This window comes from Littorina saxatilis, linkage group LG3 (assembly GCF_037325665.1).
Source record: "Littorina saxatilis isolate snail1 linkage group LG3, US_GU_Lsax_2.0, whole genome shotgun sequence".
Lineage (NCBI taxonomy): Eukaryota > Metazoa > Mollusca > Gastropoda > Littorinimorpha > Littorinidae > Littorina > Littorina saxatilis.
Genome location: NC_090247.1, coordinates 61,223,156 through 61,241,794, shown reverse-complemented (window position 1 = coordinate 61,241,794; position 18,639 = coordinate 61,223,156). Strand labels below are relative to the sequence as shown.

General features: G+C 41.9%; 2 protein-coding genes across 4 annotated transcripts in view; both read left to right on the top strand.

Annotated features, from left to right (window-relative positions):
• The window catches only part of LOC138962857 (radixin-like), a 31,649-nt gene extending 20,477 nt beyond the window's left edge, over positions 1-11,172 (top strand). For all 3 annotated transcript variants that reach the window (XM_070334822.1, XM_070334823.1, XM_070334824.1), the window contains exons 10-14: positions 2,566-2,675; positions 3,383-3,543; positions 3,907-4,186; positions 6,481-6,584; positions 7,945-11,172. In XM_070334822.1, coding sequence (XP_070190923.1) covers positions 2,566-2,675; positions 3,383-3,543; positions 3,907-4,186; positions 6,481-6,584; positions 7,945-8,115 — 826 coding nt within the window. In that variant the 3' untranslated portion in view covers positions 8,116-11,172. The remainder of the gene's footprint in view (positions 1-2,565; positions 2,676-3,382; positions 3,544-3,906; positions 4,187-6,480; positions 6,585-7,944) is intronic.
• Positions 11,173-14,728: 3,556 nt separating this feature from the next.
• The window catches only part of LOC138962854 (brefeldin A-inhibited guanine nucleotide-exchange protein 3-like), a 62,977-nt gene continuing 59,066 nt past the window's right edge, over positions 14,729-18,639 (top strand). Inside the window, exons 1-4 of the mRNA XM_070334819.1 lie at positions 14,729-15,392; positions 16,248-16,458; positions 17,027-17,160; positions 18,349-18,483. Of these exons, the coding sequence (XP_070190920.1) occupies positions 16,374-16,458; positions 17,027-17,160; positions 18,349-18,483 (354 nt within the window). The 5' untranslated portion in view covers positions 14,729-15,392; positions 16,248-16,373. The remainder of the gene's footprint in view (positions 15,393-16,247; positions 16,459-17,026; positions 17,161-18,348; positions 18,484-18,639) is intronic.

The window sequence follows — 18,639 nt, the reverse complement described above, 5'->3', positions numbered from 1 at the left end:
AAAGTGACTCAATGTAATCGGTCAGTGTTAGTCTGTCCGGCCGGCCAGCCGGCCGTCCGGCCGGCTGTCCGGCCGGCCGTCCGTAGACACCACCTTAACGTTGGACTTTTCTCGGAAACTATCAAAGCGATCGGGCTCATATTTTGTTTAGTCGTGACCTCCAATGACCTCTACACTTTAACGATGGTTTCGTTGACCTTTGACCTTTTTCAAGGTCACAGGTCAGCGTCAAAGGAAAAATTAGACATTTTATATCTTTGACAAAGTTCATCGGATGTGATTGAAACTTTGTAGGATTATTCTTTACATCAAAGTATTTACATCTGTAGCCTTTTACGAACGTTATCAGAAAAACAAGGGAGATAACTTGCCTTTTCTGTTCGGCAACACACAACTTAACGTTGGGCTTTTCTCGGAAACTATAAAAGTGACCGGGCTCAAATTTTATGTGAACGTGACTCCCAGTGACCTCTACACTTTGACGTCTGCTTTGGTGACCTTTGACCTTTTTCAAGGTCACAGGTATGTCTTGAAGGAAAAAAATTGAAATATCATATCTCTGAAACTATTCATCGGATTTGATTCAAACTTTATAGGATTATTCTTTACATCAAATTATTTACATCTGTATTGTGTTGTGAATAGCAATTTCTTCCTGTCCATCTGATGCCTCATATAATATTCAGAACTGCGAAAGTGACTCGATCGAGCGTTTGCTCTTCTTGTTACATTTAGTCAAGTTTTGACTAAATGTTTTAACGTAGAGGGGGGAATCGAGACGAGGGTCGTGGTGTATGTGTGTCTGTGTGTGTGTAGAGCGATTCAGACTAAACTACTGGACCGATCTTTATGAAATTTGACATGAGAGTTCCTGGGTATGAAATCCCCGAACGTTTTTTTCATTTTTTTTATAAATGTCTTTGATGACGTCATATCCGGCTTTTCGTGAAAGTTGAGGCGGCACTGTCACGCCCTCATTTTTCAACCAAATTGGTTGAAATTTTGGTCAAGTAATCTTCGACGAAGCCCGGACTTCGGTATTGCATTTCAGCTTGGTGGCTTAAAAATTAATGACTTTGGTCATTAAAAATCTGAAAATTGTAAAAAAAAATAAAAATTTATAAAACGATCCAAATTTACGTTCATCTTATTCTCCATCATTTTCTGATTCCAAAAACATATAAATATGTTATATTTGGATTAAAAACAAGTTCTGAAAATTAAATATATAAAAATTATTATCAAAATTAAATAATAAATTGTCGAAATCAATTTAAAAACTATTTCATTTTATTCCTCGTCGGTTCCTGATTCACACAAAAAATATAGATATGATATGTTTGGATTCAAAACAAGCTCAGAAAGTTAAAACAAAGAGAGGTACAGAAAAGCGTGCTATCCTTCTTAGCGCAACTACTACCCCGCTCTTCTTGTCAATTTCACTGCCTTTGCCATGAGCGGTGGACTGACGATGCTACGAGTATACGGTCTTGCTGAAAAATGGCATTGCGTTCAGTTTCATTCTGTGAGTTTGACAGCTACTTGACTAAATGTTGTATTTTCGCCTTACGCGACTTGTTTGTTCGGTTGAGGTTCAGGATTCATGACATTTTCAGCAAGAAAGCGAGACCCTGGATCTGCCAACTAGTCTCGGCCCGCTCACAATAACAATGACCGAGACTTTCAGTAATTCCTTTGCGTGACGTCTAACCCTCTTACGTCATAATGTGACGTCTTCAAATAGTTTCTATCACACACGTCAAACACTTTTGACCGAGACGTAATCTTCTTATGCGAGCTTTATCCATAGACTCGGAAATGTTAAAGTTTCTATCACACACACACACACACACACACACACACGCACGCACGCATGCACGCACAGACAGACAAAGTTTATCATCGCATAGGCTACACTTACATGAGCCAAAAATGGATGTACAGTGGAAGCCTCTTTTAACGTCTCCCACAGTCTGAGAAAATCTGGCCTTACAAAGGAGAGAGTCTTAAAATGGGTGTACATTTACACAAGTTATCATCAAGAAATCTGAGAAAACGTGGCCTTTAAACGGAGGAGTCTTAAATTGGGGCGTCTTGAAAGGGGGTTCAAACTGTTCATGTATGAAGACTCCTGTGTGTTACGACTGGAAGAAACCCGGGATAGATTTCTGTAAATAGGTAGAGCCCTAAGGTAGACGTAAGAAGCAATCTCTGAAAGTATTGTCTTGAAAGAGAAATTGTATTACTGAAATAGCTGTTTGATAATTAGAGGCTGTTGGAGATGCCTCTCATGCTGAATTTAAAAATTAAAATCTTTTCTTTACCATGGCATCCAGCATGCTTTCTGTGTGCTGATTAATAAAGTATTTAGAGACAGTGGCAGATCATTGCATTTTGAAAAAGGATTCGTGCTCATTGTATGACAACGGGCAGACTCTTACATGTACCTTTTTTTCTCTCTATTTTATAGCGTCAGGTCATGATCTTGTTTTGAAAATAAATTTCTGTTTGTTTGATGACAGGGGTATACTCACATGCACTCACGTTTTATGTTTTAATTTCCAGGGCACAGATGGACAGGATGAGGCATGAAGCTGAAGAGTCTGAACGTATTCGCAAGGAACTGCAGGAGAAACTGAAATTCATGCAAGAGGAACAGGAACGCACCAACAGAGGTGAGGTTCTCTTTTATAAAAAGAGCTGTATTGTAGTCTAAAGGGAATAGTTAATTTTCATACATTATGCATGCTAAATGCAGAAATAAAAAATATTTAACAGCAAATCCAGTGTTAAAACGCAACTCTCCATTGTGTATTAAGAGACACATTAACCCTTCCACTGCCTGTATGATGTCAGCTGACGTCCTGGCTAACTTGCTTTAACAGGCAACACACTGTTCAATAAACTACAACAAAGAAGATCAACAACAAACAATGTGTGCGTGTGTGGCGTATTTAACTTATTCATCAAGGGCACACTGCAAGTTGTCAATTCAGGTAAATACAGGTAATGCTTTGCATGCAAATATTAACTGGCAGCGAACAGGTTAAATGAACTACACATATCTATTCATTTCAATTTACTAAGGCCAAACAAAAATATATGTTGGTTTACATGACCAAAAGAATAGGGTTGATAGGTCGGCTTTTTTTTTTTATATATTTATTTTTTATGTTTAGTCTGTATGGTTCGCAAAATGTGCCAGAGGTTGTTTTGGGGGGATTTTTTTTTTTAGATATGTAAAAGGTTAAAGGGTCAGCGGACAAAAAATAGGGTCGGTCGGGTTACCCTTATTTAGACCAACATATATTTTTGTTTGGCCTAACCTGCAAGAGTTAGTTGCACAACTCTCTTACACCCGACCCTCAACTATGGTGTGCAGACATGCAAGATCTACAAGCCAGGATCAGGGAGAAGGACGAGAAGATGGCTGAACTGCTGACTCTGCGTGAAGAGCTGGAGTCGGAGCGTCGCCGGGCTGAGGAGCTGCGCATGGAGATGGAGCGCTCCCACGAGATGGAGCACAACGAGCGACAGCGCCTGGTATGTTTGTTTGAGTGATGTATATACAGCGACAGGTGCGGTAGCCTTTTTGTTAAGATGTCAGCTGTCCGTGTTGAAGGTTTAGGTTCAAATTCCGGCCATGCCTTAATCTGAGAAAATCAGGTCTTAAAATAGAGGGGAATCTTAAAATGGAGGTAAATTTACAGAGATTATGAACAGAACATCTGAGAAAGGAGGGTCTTAAGAAGGAGGAAGTCTGCATTCGGGGGGGGGGGGGGGGGGGGGGGGGTGTCCACTGTAAGTGTAACACATTACAATGGTAAGTTGTATCAGCATTTGGTACCTTTGTAATACATTACAATGGTGAGTCCTATAAGCATACGCTTTTCTTGTTTTTGTCAGGCCGACGAGCTGGACAACGCTCAGAAGTCGCTGCAGGAGAAGCTGTCAGACATCGAGGTGAAGGAGGCCAACATGACCGAGCTTCACTCGGAGCTGGAGGTGGCTCGCAAGGAGGCCGAGGACCGCAACCAGGAGCTGAGCCGCGTGCAGGTAGAGAAGGTGCAGCGCGAGCAGGAGCTGCAGGAGAAGCTCCAAGAGCAGCTCCTCATCAAATCGGAGCTCCACGCCGAGCATGACGAGAACGACGAGGTGGACGATGACGACAACAAGAATGAGTATGGTGAGTGATGGGAAAGCTAGAGGTGTGGTTTGTTGGAAGACTAAGGAAGTAAGCGCTCTACATATGACAACAAGAACAAGTACAGAGTGATGGGAAAGCTAGAGGTGTGGTTTGTTGGAAGACTAAGGAAGTAAGCGCTCTACATATGACAACAAGAACAAGTACAGAGTGATGATGAAAGCTAGAGGTGTGGTTTGTTGGAAGACTAAGGGAGTAAGCACTCTACATATGACAACAAGAACAAGTACAGAGTGATGGGAAAGCTAGAGGTGTGGTTTGTTGGAAGACTAAGGAAGTAAGCGCTCTACATATGACAACAAGAACAAGTACAGAGTGATGATGAAAGCTAGAGGTGTGGTTTGTTGGAAGACTAAGGAAGTAAGCGCTCTACATATGACAACAAGAACAAGTACAGAGTGATGATGAAAGCTAGAGGTGTGGTTTGTTGGAAGACTAAGGAAGTAAGCGCTCTACATATGACAACAAGAACAAGTACAGAGTGATGGGAAAGCTAGAGGTGTGGTTTGTTGGAAGACTAAGGAAGTAAGCGCTCTACATATGACAACAAGAACAAGTACAGAGTGATGGGAAAGGTAGAGGTGTGGTTTGTTGGAAGACTAAGGAAGTAAGCGCTCTACATATGACAACAAGAACAAGTATAGAGTGATGATGAAAGGTAGAGGTGTGGTTTGTTGGAAGACTAAGGAAGTAAGCGCTCTACATATGACAACAAGAACAAGTACAGAGTGATGATGAAAGCTAGAGGTGTGGTTTGTTGGAAGACTAAGGAAGTAAGCGCTCTACATATGACAACAAGAACAAGTACAGAGTGATGATGAAAGCTAGAGGTGTGGTTTGTTGGAAGACTAAGGAAGTAAGCACTCTACATATGACAACAAGAACAAGTACAGAGTGATGGGAAAGGTAGAGGTGTGGTTTGTTGGAAGACTAAGGAAGTAAGCGCTCTACATATGACAACAAGAACAAGTACAGAGTGATGGGAAAGGTAGAGGTGGGGATTGTTGGAAGACTGAGGAAGTAACCAATGACAGGAAAGATAGAGCTGGATTTGTTGGAAGAGAACTGAACTGATTCTTACAAGCATTAAGATTTAAGGCTAGGCCTTTTCTTACAATCTGACCTTGGGACGCAAAACACACACTAAAGCAAATGTAAAGTGGGGGTCAAAAAGGATGACAAAAAGAAAGAATAGGGGTAGTGACGTGAAAGCTAAAGGTGGGATTTGTTGGAAGACGGAGGGAAGTGGGGTTTGTTGGAAGACAAAGGGAAGTGGGGTTTGTTGGAAGACAAAGGGAAGTGGGGTATTTGGAAGACAAAGGGAAGTGGGGTTTGTTGGAAGACAAAGGGAAGTGGGGTCTTTGGAAGACAAAGGGAAGTGGGGTTTGTTGGAAGACAAAGGGAAGTGGAGGTCTTTGGAAGACAAAGGGAAGTGGGGTCTTTGGAAGACAAAGGGAAGTGGGGGTCTTTGGAAGACAAAGGGAAGTGGGGGTCTTTGGAAGACAAAGGGAAGTGGGGGTCTTTGGAAGACAAAGGGAAGTGGGGGTCTTTGGAAGACAAAGGGAAGTGGGGTCTTTGGAAGGCAAAGGGAAGTGGGGGTCTTTGGAAGACAAAGGGAAGTGGGGGTCTTTGGAAGGCAAAGGGAAGTGGGGTTCTTTGGAAGACAAAGGGAAGTGGGGGTCTTTGGAAGACAAAGGGAAGTGGGGGTCTTTGGAAGACAGAGAAGTGGGGTTTGTTGGAAGACAAAGGGAAGTGTGGTTTGGTGGAAGACAAAGGGAAGTGTGGTTTGGCGGAAGACAAAGTAAAGTGCGGTTTGTTAGGAAGACAAAGGGAAGTGGCGTTTGTTGGAAGAGGTAGGGAAGTGGGGTTTGTTGGAAGACAAAAGGAAGTGGGGTTTGTTAGGAAGACAAAGGAAAGTGGGGTTTGTTAGGAAGACAAAGGGAAGTGGAGTTTGTTGGAAGACAAAAGGAAGTGGGGTTTGTTGGAATAGGTAGTGAAGTGGGGTTTGTTAGGAAGACAAAGGGAAGTGGGGTTTGTTAGGAAGACGAAGGGAAGTGGGATTCGTTGGAAGACAAAGGGAAGTAGGGTTTGTTAGGAAGATGAAGGGAAGTGGGGTTCGTTGGAAGACAATGGGAAGTTGGGTTTGTTGGAAGACATTGGGAAGTATACTTAGTATTGGTGAGGTGTTTAGAACTATATTGTAGGACTTGCACCATAGAAAGTTTCTTTTGATCAACTGACTGTTGTTGATGTGGTGACCTTGCTGTGTTGTGCAGGTGGGGAGCTCCAGATTGATGAGGACCTTGCTTCCCAGCCTCGCATTGAGGAGGAGCGTCTGACGGAGGCCGAGAAGAACCACAGGCTGCAGAAACAGCTGGAGGTACGTGTGCTTTCTTGCTGTCTGGCTTTCGCCCACTTACTGATTTGAATCACTGGAGCCAGGGATTAGCTGGGATTTATGACCTTAGAAACGTGTCAACATCAGACAGTTGCACACCCCTCTAGATCTTGCAGATTTTTATTTTGTTTTCCAAAAAATTCCACTGAAGAAGGATTTCGCTACTGTGTCAGCATCGTTTGAATAAGAAAAGTTGGTTAGGAGAAAAGAGAGGTGTTCCAGATGCAGACTTTTTGTGTGGTGTAATGTTTGCCGACACTGTGTGTGTGTGTGTGTGAGTACATGCGTGTGTGTAAGATACAGACCTGGGAACCCATACGATTTCGCCGTATTTTGTACGCATGATTGTTGAGAATATGCTCAGTACGGTCAGTGGGAAAAAAATACGAGAAAAATTCCTAGACTACTTTTCTTCAAAAGCCCATCCTGAAGCCGATCCAGTATTTTGGCACATGATTACGTCACTATATTAGCCGCCGTCGGAAAAAAATATAATCGGATCGTGTCAATCAATCAAAACAACCAGGCAAACGAAAGTACGGTATTTGGCGAAATCGGCTCCGAGAATAAACAAGTGAAACAAAAAAGAAAAGTGAAAAAGTTTGAAGACAAATATCACATACACACAATTTGTAACCAACACACACATGTAGTCCCGCCCGGAATAAGCTTTTTTGTGATGATTTACAACTTTTGCGCACATTTCAAGCAGACGAAAACACAACATGGCGGCTCTCGCTCCTCCAGCTATCGCGAGACACAAAAAAACGAAATCTCGCGCACGCGAGATCCTAATACATCCGGTGTTTCTCTGTACGCTTGTCACGACGACTTGTTGACAAACGAAGTTTCGCGAAAGAAAGAGAAAAGCCCCGAGTCTTGAGTAGAGAGCTAATAAAGTACCGGTAATCGCTAATCGAGCGAAATGAAAATCCGCTGCGACTTCCATTAGGTGAATGCTATTCAAGTTTAGGTAACGTTTTAGCCGCATCTTTTTATAAGCCGCAATGCAAATTTTTTTTTTTTTAAAGTCGCGGCTTGTCTGTAAAATACGGTACAGTTTTTGTCAGTAAAAATTGAAAAAAGCATTTGTTTTAAATGTATAGGTAAACTTAATTAACGGTGTGACGGACGCGCATGAGGCATGTTTTAATCATGGATGTGCAAACGCTGTGTGGAGTACGCTCATTTTTTTGAAAATACACCAAGTTTGTTTGAGAATACTCAAAGTGCAAAACAGGGGTTCCCAGGTCTGAAGATATGATGGGAGGCTATATATAAAAATGACAGTGATATGATGGTTTGGGGCAGCTTTGAAATAACATTTACCTGCAACTTTCAGATGCTGAAGGCTGACCTTGGCAAGGAGCGCCTGGAGGACGAAGCTGTTGCCACAAAGAACGACGAACTGCACGCAGAGAATGTGCGGCAAGGTCGCGACAAGTACAAGACTCTCAAACAGATCCGACAGGGCAACACCAAGCGCCGAGTGGACGAGTTCGAATCCATGTGAGGCGTGACACAAGGCCAACAAGTGCAGCACACACCGTTTCATGGTGTGGACTGCGAATAGTGCCAGCGAGGGCCCTGGTGAGGGCTGCTGGCTATGTAGACTATCAAAGACATTGTACAGAACACTGTTGTGAGCTGCATCAGTTAGTGTGCCTTGAGTGCTTTGAGGCGGGCGTTGGGGAGGGCTGAGGCTGTTCCACGTCCCGTCCCAGAAATGAAAAAAACGCACACCGCCCTGGGCAGTGGGACTGACATAGGGAAAAAGCTGCTGCTGTGTCTAGGCCCTAGCCCTGGGGGACCATGGCTCCGCCCAGATAAATTTACTATTTATATCTTCCCCCTGTATCTCGGGCTGGTCCTGTCATCGCCGCCAGCCGCTTCTTCCTGACTGCCAGCAACACTTGTTAAACACAGAAAAAAAATTCTTTTTTTTTTACGAAGCATATCTTGTGGGGACCGAACTGAAGGCAGGGGAAACAATTAGATATGGGACTGCAAGACTGTATTTTTTGCACAGGAATTTATGCAGAAGCATGTATGGCAATGTACATGTATTTTTGTTTTTTTCAATTGTCTGACCTCTTATTGCTCTATGTCTTCAGTCTTCTCTCTGTCTGTCTCTCTCTCTGGAACTCTCTTTTGTTAACAGTATGTTTGTGTGTCAGCGACAACAGCTGTTGCTTTCCTCCTTTGCCTACTGTAGCGCTGATGTACACTTTGTGTGTGGATTCCTCTGCATATCTCTGGCCTTTGCGCGCGTCGATAACAGCAGGCTTCGAACAAATCCCAAGTCTTTCCATTGGATGATATTCTCACGCATTTCCTGCTCTGCTCTCGTATTAAACACTGTCCAGTTGGCTTTTCACTCTGCAGGTGGTGACTGTCTTTGTCTTCTCTGTCTGTTATCTTTCTCTCTCTCATGTTGGGCATCTTTGTCTCACTTTTCTGACGGTGTATTTTCTGTACTGAGGTCAAGGCCATCCCTGTGGAAGTCGCAAACCATACCAGGGTGTCACAGATTGAGTTTTTTTTTTTTCTTCTCTCGTCTTCGCGCATTACTACCTGACTTGTATACATGCGTTTTATACTACAGAAATATAATTATCATGAGACTCCAGTTTAACTTTTTTTTGAGTTTACATTATGTATACATCATTGTCACTGTCTATTGCCGATTTGTTTGTGATGTTAACTTGAAAACCATGTTCGCTTTTGTGTACATTCACACGTCTCGTTCTAGTTGATGCTGTGCGGGGAGGGAACTGGGTGGCAATGCTGAAACGCTCACCTAGCGATGAAAGAGAGACGGTAGAATTGCGTATGCTGGCAGGCCAGCACATAGCTGAGCTAGAATGCAGTGAACCTGCTGAAAGCGACCCTTGATTCCTGCTCCTTCAGCTCATTTCTAGTGCTCATGCTTTGGTTCCGCATCATGGAAGAGTGTTAGCTAAGTTTGTGGCTTTGGACGTCATTGGCTGTTCCTCAGTACAAACCGTGATTCAGGCATGGCCCAAAATGTGATTCAGAATTTGTTCTGTGCTGAAGAATCTGGGACTGGGAGTGGCGGGTCTTTCAAGGGTTGCTTCCGGGAAGAATTTGCTGCCGGTACAGAGCAAGTCGGTGCAGAATGGAGAAGACGAAAGTGATCATGTTAACGAAGCATTTTGTCCATCAATTGTCCATATCATACACAGTGTGTTTATCACTTGCTTGGTCTGACCGGAGCACGAGATTGGAATAATGTGCACTAAGGAGACTGTACCCTGGCTTAATCCTGTACTCGCATGCACCATTGTCATTCCATTCATTGCCTGGTGGTGCATCTTCCACTTGATAATTAAACTAACTCTTCATTTGACTAATGATCAGTTTGATGATTCGTGGGGAAAATAGACTATGTACATGTATGTAAATGTACTACACAAAATGCACGTAGAGAAGATGGTAATTTTGCATTTGCTACCGCTAGCTGCGAAAATGGACGTGTGAAAGTGTGTACGCCTGTTTGCAAGAGAGGACCCGTTGGATTTTTGATCAAGAGAGAAGTTAGCAAGGAGCTTTTTTCATCTAAGTCATAGGTCGAGGCCTTTGCTTCAGCTTGAATAGTGGTAGACTGCCAAAAACATGCACTCTCTGCACAACAGAGAACTTCCAGAGCAATTACATTCAGAAGTAAGGTAGCCACTCTTTTTCTTTTTTTTCCATTCTTACATTTTGATCAGTTGCATCTGATAGTGGTTTTGAGCCAAGCTTGCCAGAATGAGTGAATGAGTACATGTATTTTGGGTGATTCAGAGTAGTTCCTTTTGCATAAATTCCTTGCATACAACTGGCTGGTATTATAGTGCTTCGCACTTGTAGCTACAATCTGATTGGTGTGTTTGCAGTGTGTGTATCTGTTCACAGAAAAGAAAAAGAGGGCTGGATTTGATAAATACAAGACCTACTTAAACCTGTTTCTTTTTGCATTACATTTTGTTACAGTTAACAGATTAAAATTTTGTTCACGAGAAATTTTAATATATTGTTAGTTTTATTTAGTTTTTTTGTTAGCTGTGGATTGTTATTCATTATATTAATTTGGTCGGCTGTGGTTTTGTGTGTCCATCTTACATTGCGTTATATGTACTTCGGTCTAGAAAAGTAACTTATGTTTGGTTGCATGGACCTTTTCTGACAACGAAAAGTTTTATTTTATGAATGAAATGGTGGTTCTGCCTCGTCTTCTCACCTAGAAGCTGAAGGTTTTTTTCTTTTCCCCAGAGAGTTAAAAATCTAAACTAAAAGGATGTATAAATACCTTTGAAGATTATCAAAATAAGAAAATTGCCTTTATCAGAGTATGTATTGTATATGGTTGAAAAGACTTTGATTCTGTGAATGAGCTATCAAATTAGAAGCAAAAATGTATCAAATGGTGCCTCATTTTCGTTGCGCTTGCATATAATCCGTTTATCTATGCCCTGTTTGTTTGAGCATCTTCTTACCGCATGTTCTTGTCTTTGTTTCATATTATGTTAACCACATAATTGGCAATAAACAGTTGAATGAAACCTCAGTTTGGGATTTGCCTTCGATGACCGCCATAGATAATTTTGACTGTACTAACATTTATTCCTACAGAATGATACATGATGAAGTAAGTGTCAAAAGTGCCATGTTTGGACTGCATAAAAAGTTATAGCCTCTTCTACCTAGCCATTGGTCTAAATGTCCCACTTCCATCCTACCTCCATCCCTTTGTTTTGACACATTTTGCTTCCTCTCAAGTATACATGTGTCAGTGGCATACTGATGTTTACATGGGTGGGATTCTTCCAGTATATTCCGAAAATCCGGATTCGTAATGTCTGTGGTGACGTTGTTTTGGTTGTTAATTATACAAATCCTTCAGCATCTGGGGGCCCCCCAGACACCCCCCCTTAAAATTCTTGAGGATTCATGACATTTTACAGTCCCACCCATGTGTTTATAAGAAGATTGTAACCATATTTTATCATTAGTTTCTCAAGAGATTAGGTTGATGACTAGAGAATGACAATTCCAACTTTTTTGTATTCTTATTTCTTATTATATCAGACAGGTGTCAGCCTGTTATGACTCATTCTTGCCTAATGCACATGCACAAAGACTGGCATATACTGTACACTGCAACTATTTGTTTTCTGGGACCAGGAATGCACATCATTATGTCACTGAGTGGGAACCCTATACACACCCATGTTTGCAGACACACAGACAGTAATCATGCGGGGAGAAAAATTACTGTTACAAGAGACAGAAACTTGTGACATGAAATGGTTACACACACACACACACACACACACACAATGCTCTCTCTCTCTCTCTCTCTCTCTCTCTCTCTCTCTCTCTCTCTCTCTCTCATTACACAAATGACAATGAATATGCCATAAACCCTTGCAATTTAGAAACGGCATACACAGTACAGTTTTCATTAACAGGAATCGTGACACCCTAATTGGGAACAAGTCAAGCCATCACAATTAGCGAGTTCTTTATTTTGCTGGTAACGAGGTTAATTAACATTTCATTAGCCAATCTACAGGCTCCAGCTCAGAAATGTCTACTGTAAAGGCCCACTCCGCCTCATGAAAACAGTTCGCCTCATGGTCTAAGATCTCGTCATGTTTTTACGTGAGATATAAGATCATCCTCCACTTGGTCACAATTACCAACAAGTCGCGTAAGGCGAAAATACAATATTTAGTCAAGTAGCTGTCGAACTCACAGAATGAAACTGAACGCAATGCAACGCAGCAAGACCGTATACTCGTAGCATCGTCAGTCCACCGCGCACGGCAAAGGCAGTGAAATTGACAAGATGAGCGGAGTAGTACTTGCGCTGAGAAGGATAGCACGCTTTTCTGTACCTCTCTTCGTTTTAACTTTCTGAGCGTGTTTTTAATCCAAACATATATCTATATGTTTTTGGAATCAGGAACCGACAAGGAATAAGATGGTGTTTTTAAATTAATTTTTATATTTTTAATTTTCAGAGCTTGTTTTTAATCCAAATATAACATTTATATATTTTTGGAATCAGAAAATGATAAAGAATAAGATCAAGATGTACGTAAATTTGGATCGTTTTATAAATTTTTTTTTTTTACAATTTTCAGATTTTAATGACCAAACTCACTCATTAGTTTTTAAGCCACCAAGCTGAAATGCAATACCAAACCCCGGCCTTCGTCGAAGATTACTTGACCAAAATTTCAACCAATTTGGTTGAAAAATGAGAGCGTGACAGTGCCTCCTCAACTTTCACGAAAAGCCGGATATGACGTCATCAAAGACATTTATTGAAAAAATGAAAAAAACGTATGGGGATTTCATACCCAGGAACTCTCATGTCAAATTTCATAAAGATCGGTCCAGTAGTTTAGTCTGAATCGCTCTACACACACACAGAGACACACACATACACCATGACCCTCGTCTCGATTTAGCCAAAAGTGAGAAATGGTTCTACGGAAACGCGCAAGTATCAAGTGCTAGCTCTTACAAGTATCTCGGTCTGACATTCACAACCCAAGCCCGTTTGAATCTCTCTTTCAATGACGCAATCACCAGAGCCAAACAAGGTGTCATTGAGATTTTTAAAGTCTTATGGAATATAGGATGCCACGACATGGACATATTTTTCAAATTATTTGATGCGCAAATTGCTCCCATCTTGCTCTATGGCTCAGAACTATGGGGATGTTTTGACTGTTCACAGATTGAAAAGGTTCACATGTATGCCTGTAAAAGATTACTCGGGATCTCGTCAAACAGTCCAAACCAGATGGTGTATGGGGAACTTGGAAGATGCACTTTGTCAATCCTAGCAAATATCCGAAGCGTAAAGTACTGGTTGAGACTTAACTGTATGCCGGATTCGAGATATGCAAAGATGTCATACATCATGTTAAAAAACGCAGTTGAAAGGGGAAAACAGAATTGGGTCTCACAAGTTAAATGCCTCCTTTGCATGAATGGATTTGGAGATGTGTGGTTGAACGGGTCTGTAGGTAGGGAATGTGCGTTTATTAGAACATTACAGCAACGTCTGCAAGACTGCTTTGAGCAAAACTGGCACTGTAAACTTGATACAAGTGTGAGATTTGATGTATACAGGATGTTTAAAGGAGAACTTGAAAAAGAAAAGTATCTGGGTGTCATTGAAAACCAGTACATACGCAAAATGTACACAAAGTTCAGACTGGGCATTACACCATTGAAGGTAAATAAACTGCGCTATAATCCCGAGTGCGCTGAATCCAGAAATTGTACATTTTGTAAATCAACTGAAGAAAATGAAAACCACTTCCTGTTTAAATGCCCAGCTTACAATGCAATCCGTCAAAAGTACATTGGTGCTTGTTTTGACCTTGACCAGTTCTCCAACTCATCGTTGTGTATTTTACAGACTGACAACAAATTACGACTGATTGCATTGTCAAATTATGTGTTCCACGCGTTTAGACAAAGAGAAAACCAATTGTGAAATAGACCGGTATGATCGTACAACCCAAAATCCTTGTCTTCATCTTACTGTATTTTTTTTTCTTCTCTGTTTTTACTTCTTGTGCTAGGTGTTGATTTTAAGTTGCCTTGCTTCCGGACGGTCAAGTCCACTTTGTTCACATGCTAACTATTTCTCCCCCTTGTACATACACATTGTGTTTGATGCAATAAAAATTCGCCTTCGCCTTCGCCTTCGCCTACACACACACACACACAGACAGACACACACACACACACACATACACCACGACCCTCGTCTCGATTCCCCCCTCTACGTTAAAATATTTAGTCAAAACTTGACTAAATGTAAAAATGAACAGCCTGGGTGCTCTCTATGCAAAGAGGTGAGTGTGTGTGTGTGTGTGTGCTTTTTAAAGAATTGGCTTTCTTGTTTGGAAATTAATTCATCAACAAATTGCAACTCACCATTGCAAGCAGTCAGGTCGTTGATTTCTGGTATGTGACCAAGTGGAGGGATGGTCTTATTCCATGGTAAAGCTTGCCCAGATCTGAGACAATATGAGGCGAACTGTTTTCACGAGGGGGAGTGGGCCTTGAACACATTGACAGTACATGTTCAGTATTAGTCTATACATGCCCTCATTGCCGCCCTAAGCTGTGCTAGTTATCACAGTGTGTGTTTCCAATTATGTGTGTGTCCAGGATAAAGTTAAGGACTGGATGAAATTGCCCATAGAATAGTCACACTCTTCACATACTGAAGACTGAAGCAGTGAAAGACTTCGTTATGTAAACTCAAACATTTTTAATCCAGTAGTAAGTGGACCTCCAGGAATATGTTGAAAATGGCTTTGTGTGCTTGCATTAGCATCAACGGACTGTCACGGAAAACGACAGTGATTAGTTAAAAGCAAGGTGTCGGTAATCACTTAAATAGTGCCGGAATTGAAACTTTGGTTCCAATTGGCGCACCATACATTTCACAGACAAAATCCTATCAAGGGAAATAACTCTATTGCCACAATCGTCTTACGTGGTTGGCAAAATGATGTTTTCGTGTGCGTGTGTGGGCGCTGCCTTCAATTCCATAAATTAGCAGACGATCATTTAGCAGGGTGCATCTGTAACAATACCGTGATCGTAGCTGACAATATTGGGTGCGAAAAAAACGTAACAGGACAAGCTATCTGAACTTGAAGAAGTGGCCAAGATATGCAGACGACAATCTTGCAGATCGAACGGAATCGATCGCGCTAATGGACGACGTCAGATGCAAAACAGTGGAAGGTATTTTACGATTGATGAATACTGCAGTATGGTGTCTGCCGTGTCACTCCCGAGGTTTTATTTGTATGTGAATGTTTTTTGAGTTGTGTGTATCAATTTGATCTGCATAAATTCTGTTGTGAAATAATGAATTTATTTAGGCTACACCATGGATCCGTCACAATTAAGAGGAATTCAGACTGAGACATTATCTTCTACTTCTATAATCTTGCTAATCATTCAGCTATCCGGCACAAGGCAGCCGCCACTTACCCCGCCAATAATGAACAATTTACAGGGTTTACAAATCAGTTTCTAGCAATAACGTCTTTACAAAAGGCTCCCATTGTGATTCTGGAAGTGACAAATAAAGTGAATACAAAATATATATTTATGACTGTGTCGCACAAGATGTAAATTAGTTAGCCTGACCCGTGGTTTTTAATTACATAATAACATACCGTATATTTGATGCTACCTCAGTATGCGGCTTATTTGAGAATAGTATGTTCTCTTTAAAGTACCCCTTGGGCTAAAAGCTTAAATGAGTAAACCTGTGTGATATGATTCAGTGACAATAAGGTGAGCAGTGCAAGAAGCATCTGAAATTATATATTGTACAGTGACATTTTTTGTAGTGTTTGGTAGAAAAGTGCTTCACACAATTTTAATTATGGAAACACAGAATACAGGTAAATGTTGATGTTGAATAGCTTTTTGACAGAACAACATTTTTAAGCTGCAACTGCAGCCATTATATTATATTATATATTATTCTTGTATCATGTGTGTGCGCATAAATAATTTGCTTATCATGTATGTTTCACTGTGACATATACTTGTGAAGTCCAACTAATGAACATCTTTGTTTTTCAGCATTGCTGTTTTAAATGAAGCTGGTTGATTGGGATATCCACTAAGCCAGTCGACAAGCAAACAGAGAGGAGAGAACAGCTGTCGTTCGTAGACCTTGTGTGTTGATCCCACTCAATACCATCAGTCATGGAGGATACTCTGAAACAGCTTGCGAGAGAGATCATCACGCCCAAGTTTGCTGCAATCAAACACTCATGTAGCACAGCTCTCAGTGAGTGCATCTTTACTCAGTTGTAACTAAAGCAAGGAAATTGTTTATGGGGTTGATTAATTGGAGAGGGTGGGGGGTGGGGAGAGATTGAAAGGTGAAGGTTGTACGTGTTTCTGTTTCAAATGTGCTGTGGAATAAAGGAAAAAAGACCTGTTGCTGTTGCCACAAAAAGGATGTATCTTCTTCGTTCTTGGGCTGAAACTCCCACGGTTTTTACGTGTATGACTGTGTTTACCCCGCCATTTAGGCAGTCATACACCACTTTTGGAGGATGCATGCTTGGTATTTTCTTGTCTCTATAACCCACCGAACTCTGACATGGATTACAGGATCTTTTCCGTGCACACTTGGTCTTGAATGTGCTTGCGTGTCCACTTGAAGGCCGATAAGGCACTAGCAGATCTGCACATAAGTTCACCAGGGAGATCGGAAAAATATCTACCCTTAACCCACCTGGTGCGGCCAGGATTCAAACCCATGACCTTCCGCTTAGGAGGCCAATGTCTTAATCAACTATAGGCCATTGCTCCCGTCAAAAAGGATGTATGAATAAGCTCTTACATTTCAGATGTTCTGCAAAGCGAAGAGGCAGTGCAGGCAACAGAAGCATGGAAGTTGCGAGAACTGTGCCTGGAACCTCTGCAGATGGCTCTGGAATCAAGAGCCAAGAAACTGTCTTATCATGCTCTAGCTGGGATACAGGTAAGGTTGGCAGTGTGGTGTTTCTTTTGCTGTGTGAGTGTGTGTTTGTTTGTGTGTGTGCGTGTGTGTGTGTGTGTGTCACTGTGTGTGTGTGTGTGTGTGTGTGTGTGTGTGTGTGTGTGTGTATGTGTGTGTGTGTGTTTGTGTGTGTGTGTGTGTGTGTGTGGGTGTGTGCGTGTGTATGTGCATGTGAAAAAAGGAGAGTAAGTAAAAGGGAGTACTTGATGTCTCTCTGTTTTCTTCGATCAGCAGTTTGCTCCAAAAGAAGTGATTGTCTGATTTGGAGGGATTTTTTTTAAATAAATGTTCTTCTTTTCTTGTGCATTCATGCATGGGCTGCAACTCCCACATACGCTCATGGTTTTTGTACTAGCAGGTTTTAACATGTATGGCCGTTTTTTCCCTGCCAGTTTGTTCAGCTTTGCTCATTTTTCGGGGGATAAATGTCTTTAATGAGTATGACTTGGAGCAAGATTGCCAGATCATAACGATGCTGTGCTTTAGCCTTTTTTCTGGATATTTTCCTTTCTATTATTCTCCCTCTCTCCTGTTTAGAGTCGGAGTGGCATAGTTTGTTTGTTCGTTCATGGGCTGAAACTCCCACGGCTTTTACGTGTATGACCGTTTTTACCCCGCCATTTAGGCAGCCATACGCCGCTTTCGGAGGAAGCATGCTGGGTATTTTCGTGTTTCTATAACCCACCGAACTCTGACATGGATTACAGGATCTTTATCGTGCGCACTTGGTCTTGTGCTTGCGTGTACACACGGGGGTGTTCGGACACCGAGGAGAGTCTGCACACAAAGTTGACTCTGAGAAATAAATCTCTCGCCGAACGTGGGGACGAACTCACGCTGACAGCGGCCAACTGGATACAAATCCAGCGCGCTACCGACTGAGCTACATCCCCGCCCCGGAGTGGCATAGTGTTTTTGAGGGCTCTGCAGTCCACCCAGCTGGAAATGAGTATGTGGCCCTATCTAGGGCCAAGGAAGCCAAAGGGAGAGGAGATGGGCACCGCCCTCATAAAGCTCGCACCTAGAAAAGTTGAGATCTCTAACATCTCGCGTCCTCTTTGATCAAAATATGGTTATGGAAATACCTTTATCTTATTTTTTGTTCTACCTCCAGTTATCTAAAACAGGGATAGTAACTGATCTAACACACATAATGTGTCTCTCTCACAGCACATGATAAAGGATGAGAGGTTTCACTCCAGCCTGGAGACGGGGGAAGAGGAGCACTGGTTACCTGTACAGGTGTTGAACACGCTTCACATGACTCCGCAGCTACCTGAGGATATCCAGGTGGATGTTATGAAGGTAGGCGTTGAAATCTGTGGTGTAGAGTTGTTGATACAAATTACAGGGGAATCCCCCTTTTAAGACCTTCGAAAATCTGAGAAAGTCAGGTCTTAAGAGGAGGGAGTCTTTTAAAATGGTGGTAAATTTACGGAGGTTACGGACAGAAAGTCTGAG